This window comes from Coregonus clupeaformis, chromosome 27, assembly GCF_020615455.1.
Source record: "Coregonus clupeaformis isolate EN_2021a chromosome 27, ASM2061545v1, whole genome shotgun sequence".
NCBI classification, from domain to species: domain Eukaryota; kingdom Metazoa; phylum Chordata; class Actinopteri; order Salmoniformes; family Salmonidae; genus Coregonus; species Coregonus clupeaformis.
Genome location: NC_059218.1, coordinates 24,024,992 through 24,033,651, shown reverse-complemented (window position 1 = coordinate 24,033,651; position 8,660 = coordinate 24,024,992). Strand labels below are relative to the sequence as shown.

The 8,660-nt window shown below is 42.9% G+C and overlaps 1 protein-coding gene across 1 annotated transcript; it reads left to right on the top strand.

Annotated features, from left to right (window-relative positions):
- The first annotated feature begins 722 nt into the window (after window positions 1-722).
- On the top strand, window positions 723-4,439 carry LOC121541162 (B box and SPRY domain-containing protein-like). Its single transcript, XM_041850140.2, has 6 exons — window positions 723-1,216; window positions 2,018-2,116; window positions 2,272-2,502; window positions 2,801-2,826; window positions 2,954-3,078; window positions 3,283-4,439. Exons 1-6 carry the CDS (start codon window positions 821-823, stop codon window positions 3,816-3,818), a joined length of 1,413 nt encoding a protein of 470 aa, XP_041706074.1. The 5' UTR covers window positions 723-820; the 3' UTR covers window positions 3,819-4,439.
- The last annotated feature ends 4,221 nt before the right edge of the window (window positions 4,440-8,660 follow it).

Below are 8,660 nucleotides of genomic sequence, written 5' to 3'. Positions count from 1 at the left end.
GAGTCTCATTGCAAAGGGTCTGAATACTTATGTAAATAAGGTATTTCTGTTTTTTATTTGTAATAAATTAGCAAAAATGTATAAAAACCTGTTTTGTCTTCGTCATTATGGGGTATTGTGTGTAGGTTGATGAGAGAAAAAATTATTTAATCAATTTTAGAATAAGGCTGTAAGGTAACAATGTGGAAAACGGGAAGGGGTCTGAATACTTTCCGAATGCACTGCATATACACCTAGCCTACACATTTACTGTGGGGTTTGCACAAGTGGATTTACAATAGGCAATTTACGTTACAAAATATCATCAGTCATCAGTCATGTGCATATGTCTCAAAAGAAATTGGCATCATTGGCATGTAGGCCTATAGGCTATATTTCAGCATAGCCTAGAGGCTAAATGTAGCCTACATTTTAAAATCCTGTAGTCAAATATATTGCCCCAACTTTGGTTGGACTATTTAGCCTATACTAAACTATAATACATTTAGCATATAATTAGACTAGAGAGGGTAATTGATGATTGAAGATGTTATGAGGTCAAATGACAATATGGAAACACTGTGTCATCTTACAGGTAAAGGAGGTAAAAACAATGGTAGCCTATAACAAATGCACCGGAACAAAAAACGTTATCATTGAAACGGCCCTGTTGCTGCAGTTGCTAAACTTGCTTTTCAGCTCTGACCTCTAGTGTCGGTGTTACTTCCGTGTTCATACCTTGATACACCTGTGTTATAGGTGCGGTAGATAGTGATACTGAAACCACCTGCCACGTTTTATTGCTATTACTCTTGTGAGCCATTTCACTATTTAACGTGTCATGAGTGCGGAGCCAGAATCATGTAATTTAACACCTGTGTCCTCTTTACAGGACGACCCGGACACTGAAGTGGAAGTTACAGAAAGTTCGGGAAACTTGAATATGGATTTACAACAGCCCATTTTCTCCGCGTTGAATGTACTCCAGAATGAAATTCACTCAGCTAAAGACGTCTCCGGGTTGTCTGGAAAGGTTGCTGCTACATCAGCGGTGACAACCTCCGACTCAGAATCTGGTATATTTTCCGGTGAATCGGAACTTTGTGTGGAACATGAATCCGACCTGGACTGGTTCTGCTGCTCAGAGCAGAAACTCATATGCTCGCACTGCGCCATAATGGGATCCTGCCAGGGACACAAGGTGACACCCCTGGCCAGCAGAGTGACAGCAGTCAGGGTGAGTGCCCCGACTTTTCCTGTTCTTAATAATAATATAATATGCCATTTAGCAGACGCTTTTATCCAAAGCGACTTACAGTCATGCGTGCATACATTTTTTTTTTGTGTATGGGTGGTCCCGGGGATCGAACCCACTACCTTGGCGTTACAAGCGCCGTGCTCTACCAGCTGAGCTACAGAGGACCACTTGTATACCACTATATTAGAATATACCATCTATAGGCTCAATAATACCAACTCATTTTTGAGCAGTTACAAGCTGCTGCTTGTGCTTCATATGGACCTTTGTCACAGTGAATGGGGCTTGGGGCCGGGATACTGTTTACCTACAGTTAGGAGTTGGAATGGAACAGGCAAACTTGACTTTACCTTAGGTCACCTGAGGTACTACAGTACAAAGGCCGAGCTGGTTTGTGTTAGGAAAGTGTTTTTTCGCATGCCTGGTGGGTGTGTAGGGTGTGCCACACTTTTCCGACACCACACTGAGGAGTTTCCCCAGTTGATGTCTCATGGAATGTGAGGAGACAGGATTTTCAAGCTGTTGGGAAGATACGGAAAGCCTTAACAAAAATATTGTCCATATAAGCAGCATAAATTGTCATCAGTGCTCTTCCAAATTATTATTATTTCATGATACACAATGACATGTTGGTGATGGCAGTATGACACTACAGGAATAGGCCTATCAGAATAATGGCACCTGCCTTCGAAAATGTACCTGATCAACTGTGGTTTTCAAGTCCAACACTACTCTTCTTCGTGCCAGTCACTGTGTGTGTGTGTGTGTTATCCTGAACAGAACCAGCTGGTTGACGTGTGTGAGAAAATGCAGCTGCAGGCCCAGCGCATCGAGCGCTTTATTAACAAGACCCTGACTGCCAAAGAGCTGACACTGCAGGTGAGCACACAGGCTCTGTGACACACACTCAGTCCCTTATGTGCTCACACTACACACAGCCTTGGATTCACAAGCTCTACACACAGATATGTAATGGATTCCATCATATGTCTTTTTGCTGTGACTCATACCCCCTCTGCTGTGTGCCCATGCAGGTGGAGGCGAGCAGGGCTCGGGAGCGAGTTGTGGCACAGGTCAGTGTGGTGAGGGAGGCTGTGGAGGAGGAGGAGCAGCTGCTGCTAGAAGCAGTGCAAAGGGAGGAGGAGAGGGTGGAGCAGTGCCTCCTCACCCAGAGAGCACACTGGGGCCAGGCCCTGGCTATGCTCACACAGACACGCACATTCCTGGTGCACACTCTCACAAACACACCGGACATACAGCTGGCGGTGAGTAGGGGAAAGATTATGGGCACAGGGAAGGGGACAGAGGGGGGGAAGTTGGAGAGTACAGAGGTGGAAAGAAGAAGAATGGATAGGGAGAGGGTCGACAAGACTGAATGGGACGGTGCAAACGATGATGATGATCATGATCAACCCTAACCATAACCCTAACCCTAGCTTCATGTCCACACCTTGGCTCAACCCTAACCCTAGCAATAACCCTGATAATTATGATGATGATGATGTAATTAAGATCAATTTCATTGTCAGAAATTATTGTTGACTCTGTGTCCTGTGTTTTCAGACCTTTGGCCAAGAAATAGCTGAGAGGTAAACATGGTTTTAATCAATTTTTAGTCTTTTTTGCAAGTAGTAAGAATACATAGTTCAATAGTTCACCCACTGAAGCAATCATTAGCCAGATTCACATGAGCTGTCTCTTGTGTGTGTCAATCAGGGTTGAGGATGCAGAGGGGGTGGGTGAGCCTTATGACACTGACCAGCTCAACCTGAATGCAGGCTGCTGTGACAGCAAACTCATGAGGGGCCTATGGGCCAGCGCCATACTGCTGGGGCCAACTGGTAACTAGTACTAATGCTTTTATCTTTATCTCCATGATAAAGGTTAGGCCAACCTTGATTTGTTCAGGGTACAGTTGTTCCAAATAGTTGTAGTTATGCATTATTGCCAGTTGTTCAGACACTATTACTATGTTATTAACAAAGCATAAGTGCTTAATTAATGATGAATAACAATACACTCTTCTCTTCCCTCTCCCCCTTTAGCTTATGGTTCAGCACATCTGACATTTGACGAGCGCACCGTCAGCTCCCTACTGTCCCTCTCAGAAGACCTTTGCACTCTGACCTTCCTGCCTAAGAGGTCACGCCAGTCCCCGCCCTACGACCCGGCGCGCTTCGACAGCTGGCCCAATGCGCTGGGCACCCTGGCAATCTCCTCCGGCACCCACAGCTGGGTGATGGACATGGGTGAGAGCGGGGCCTTCAAGATGGGGGTATGCTACGCCAGCATGGGGCGCAAGGGCTCGGGCAACGACTCACGCCTGGGCTACAACGCCCAGTCTTGGGTGATCTCCAAATATGACTGGGACTTCTCCTTCTGCCATGCGGGGAAGAACACACCCCTGCACGTGATCCACAAGCCCAAGAGTCTAGGGCTGCTCCTGGACTGGCCCAGTCAGACCCTGGTATTTTATGACCCAGACTCCAGTGCCGTGTTGCACTCTGTCAGACATGCCTTCAGTAGCCCGCTGCTGCCTGCGTTCGCCGTGGCTGACCGCAGTATCACCATACTGCACTGACATCTGAAGTAACCGTCTGTATTGCCATTGATATAGAATTACAGATAACACTTTCATAAGCCATATCATATGAGTTGATAACATAACATTTTAAGGGCCTATTAATTCTTATAACAAGTAATAATGCATTATACCTGCTAATAAAATCTTACTGAATTACTCATATTTGTACATAATTCTAATAGAATAGAATACTATCAAAGCTTCACAATGTATTTTAATGTAATCAAATTGGCCAAAATTAGGCTCTTATGTCTGTCTGCATAGATGAGGTATGCAGTCAGTTCTTCTTTGATGAGAACTATATTTATAATGTATTCTTTGTTTATCTGAAGTACTGCTTCTGTATATATTTCTGTATGTGTCTGTTGAGCAAATTATACAGTAGTCCTAATGTGTCAGTGATGCATTTGTAGTGAAGTGTGTCCCAAACTCTTCATTTAAGTTTTGAAGTATGCTATTTATATTTATTGTACTGTTATGATCTGATAATACATTTTGATAACTTAAGTGAAGTGAACGTTTTCTACCTAGAGAGACCCCTGTGTGCGGGACTGGTTGATCCAGAAGTTGCTCAGTGTGCTACCTGTCAAATGTATTAAAATATTTTTGATTGTCTGATATGCAATGTATGCCTCTATTGAGTGAGTATGAACTCACATCCCGCTTTCCATCCATCCCTCAGTGGAAAGAAATTGAATTAAATGCCAGACGCAATTCAGACAACACAATCTAAAAATGAACAGCAGGGGGCATTGTAGTGTTTTTCTTCCATCAATGGTGTCAAAAGTATAGTCTTTCTGCTCAATTTGGGTTAAACTCTACTGGATCGGTGTCCGGTATACGGGTGGTTGAGCTAACGTGCGCTGATGTGATTAGCATGACTGTTGTAAGTAACAGCAAACTTTCCAGAACATATACATGTCTTATATGGGCAGAAATCTTAAATTATTGTTAATCTAACTGCACTGTCCAATTTACAGTAGCTATTACAGTGAAAAAAGGCCATGCTATTGTTTGAGGAGAGTGTACAACAACAAAAAACGTATCATGGCAACTGGTTTGATACATTCACCTCTGAAGGTAAATAATGTACTTACATTCAGTAATCTTGCTCTGATTTGTCCCAGAGATCAAATGTAGCATAGTTTTGTTTGATAAAATCAATTTTTGTATTCAAATGTAGGAACTGGGTTCTACAGTTTGAACCCCTGCTGTCTCTGGCTCCACACCAACCCTGCCTGGCCATCTAGATGTGTGAAAGTTAGTGTATAAGCTAATGATCCATCATGTATGACATTCCTGGGAGTGTGTAAATTTACATTTTGTATTACCATATCCTTTTTGTATGTTCTCTATAGTTATGTATTAATTGACCAATAGAAAATGTATCAATTGACCAATTCGGCACATTTTGGCAGACTTGAACAAAATAGTATAGTATTGCAATGCTTCATCTAGTGATCAAAATCTAAATTGCGCCTAAACTGCAACATTATATTGTGGCCTTTCTCTTGCATTTCAAAGATGATGGAACAAAAAAAACAAAAACATGTTTTTTTGTTTTTATTATCTTTTACCATATCTAATGTGTTATACTCTCCTACATTAATTTCACATTTCCACAAACGTCAAAGTGTTTCCTTTCAAATGGTATCAAGAATATGCATATCTTTGCTTCAGGTCCTGAGCTACAGGCAGTTAGATTAGGGTATGTCATTTTAGGCGAAAATTGAAAAAAAAAAAAAAGGGTCCGATCCTTAAGAGGTTTTAAAGCCGTTTCCCATGCATTCACGCTGATTACTCTGTTTCACTTTTGACCAATCTGCTGTGGGTGCAAAATTATGGCAATGAATGATCAATGTCATAATATCACTAGTACTTTTGTTTTGACTGAGGTTCAGAGGCAACCAGCAGAGGGCAACATAATTGCAAACATATTTATAACTAACCCAATATAGTTAATCGTGTCTTTTTCAATGTGAGCAAATGAAGCATAGTGGGCAGAACAAGGAAGGAGGTGGGCAACCGCAGATCCAAGCACGAGCTAACGAGATGCTATTGGCGTGTTAAATGAAATATTTGCATATTTCCGTTAGGGAACGTGATGATAATGATGTTCTGCAAACGCCCAAAAGCGTGGCAAGTAACAACTTCTTTGTGAAGTAAAAGAAAAAAGAAAAAAAGAAGTAGGCTATAGCTGTAGTTTCATAGGATTAAAGCTGCAATATGTAACTTTTTGGGCGACCCGACCAAATTCACACAGAAATGTGTGTTATAGATCTGTCATTTTCATTGAAAGCAAGTCTAAGAAGCGGTATATCTGTTCTATGTGCGCTATTTCTATGCTTTCCGTTCTTACGTTTTGTTTATGCATTTTTACTTTCGGTTTTGTACCAGCTTCGAACAGCTGAAAATACAATATTTTTGGTTATGGAAAATATATTTCACAGCAGTTTAGATGTTACAATAATTCTCTACACTATAGTTGCTTGTTTTGCCATATAAACTGAAATTAGGCAAACTATTAGGATTTTAGCAACCAGGAAATGGCGGAGCGATTTCTGCATAGCGCATCTTTAAATAGCTGATTAGGGGATGCAATTAAAATTGTATTTGTCACATACGCGAAATACAACGGGGAAAACAACAAGAATAATAAAATACAAAAGAATGGAGCTAAATACAGGGAGTACCAGTACCAGATCAATGTGAAGGGGTGCGAGATATTTGAGGTAGATATTTACATGAAGGCAGGGTAAGTGTATGTGTTGTGTCGGTATGCGTTTGTGTGCTTATGAAGTGTATATGAATGTGGCGACCCGTCATTCAGGGCAGGTCCCCACCTGTTTTGAGCCGCACATTTTTAGCAACAACAAAAAAAATCAAGTTATATGTACAGTAGCTTTGATTGGACTGATCATGTCAACATCTTACTTTCAAAATCTTAGCTAGCAGTCATCATCATGAATCAAGTCGACAATCCTTTTTAATCCTTGTCATATGAAGATAAAAGTAAGAGAAATTATAGATAAAACTTATCGGTGCTCATCGGCCATTGGACATAAACATTACACAACAAGTTGGAAATCGTAAATTCAACAATGAGTGGTTTGGAAGGAAACATTGCAACTGGGAAGTCGGGAAAAAACGAGCTCCGACTGGGAATATACGTTTTGAAAGGTCATCCAATTCGGAATTGTAAATCTGGCCTCTTTCTCTTTCTTTGATGACAACATTTGCCCACAACGAAGGACCGCTGAACAAAGTGCTGAACAAATAGTTATATTGACTACGTCCGTCCTAGCTTGCTCATTAATGTCTTCATCGACATTACGGATTGCCTCTTATCTGCTTGTCGTCCCCTTATGCCATAGTATGTACATCTCAATTGTCAGTAGAAACCACATTTGTTGAAGCAAGTCAGCCATATCAGCTATGTTTTTTTTAAGGCAGTAAATTAGGCTGAATTAACTGTTTCGCTGCCATACAAGGCTCCGCTGATAGCCAGGTGTAGCTGTGGTAAGGTGTTGGGACTGCTGTTGGGACTCTGCTGTTGGGACAGCTTTATGTAGGCCCTAACAGTTTGTGGGCACCGTTTCTCACCATTATTGTGCAATTAATGTATTGTTTAGTGTTGTGTTGTGGCTTTGCTGGCATGCATTCCACTCTTTTTTTGTTTGTCCCACAAAGATTTACATGCTAAAATCACCACTGGTGGGTTTTGTGTGAGAGTGTATTGTGTGTGAGTGAGTGTGCATAGAGTCAGTACAAGATAGTCTGGATAACCATTTAGTGAACTATTTTGCATTCTTATGGCTATTTAGCAATCTAATGGCTTGGAGGTAGAAGCTGTCTCGCTGATGCTCCGGTACTGTTTGTTGTACGGTAGCAGAGTGAACAGTCTATAGCTTGGGTGGCTGGAGTCTTTGGTAATTTTTCTGGCCTTCCTCTGACACCGCCTAATATAGAGGTCCTGGATGGCAGGGAGCTCGGCCCCAGTTATGTACTGGGCTTCCGCACCACCCTCTGTAGCGCTTTGCGGTCGAGGGCGGTGCATTTGCCATACCAAGCGGTGATACAGCCAGTCTAGATGCTCTCGATGTTGCAGCTGTAGAACCAAGGGCCCATGTCAAATCTTTTCAGCCTTCTGAGCGGGAAGAGGCGCTGTCGTGCCCTCTTCAAGACTGTGCGGGTGTGGGTGGACCATGTTAAGTTCTTAGTGATGTGGATCGTAGGATGGGGGCGTGCTCTCCCCTCTTTCTTCTATAGTCCACAAACAACTCCTTTCTCTTGCTGATATTGACAGAGGCTGTGGTCCTGGCACAACACTGCTAAGTCTTTGACCTCCCCATTGGCTGACTCATCGGCGTCGGTGATCAAGCCTACCACCGTCGTGTCGTTAGCGAACTTGATGATGGTGTTGGAGTCGTGCATGGCCACGCAGTCGTGGGTGAACAGGGAGTACAGGAGGAGACTAAGCACACACCCCTGATAATCCCCCGTGTTGAGGGTCAGCATGGGGGAGGTGTTGTTGCCTACCATCACCACCTTGGCCGACCCATCAGGAAGTCCAGGATACAGTTGCAGAGGGAGGTGCTCAGTCCCAGGGACCCCAGATTGGTGATCAGTTTTGAGGGGACTATGGTGTTGAACACTGAGCTGTAGTCTATGAACAGCATTCTCACATAGTTATTTTCCCTCTTGTCCAGGTGGGAGAGGGCAGTGTGAAGTGCAATTGAGATTGCGTCATCTGTTGGGTGTGGTATGCGAATTGGAGTGGGTCCTGGGTGTTTGGGATGATAGTGTTGATGTGTGTCATGACCAGCCTTTCAAAACACT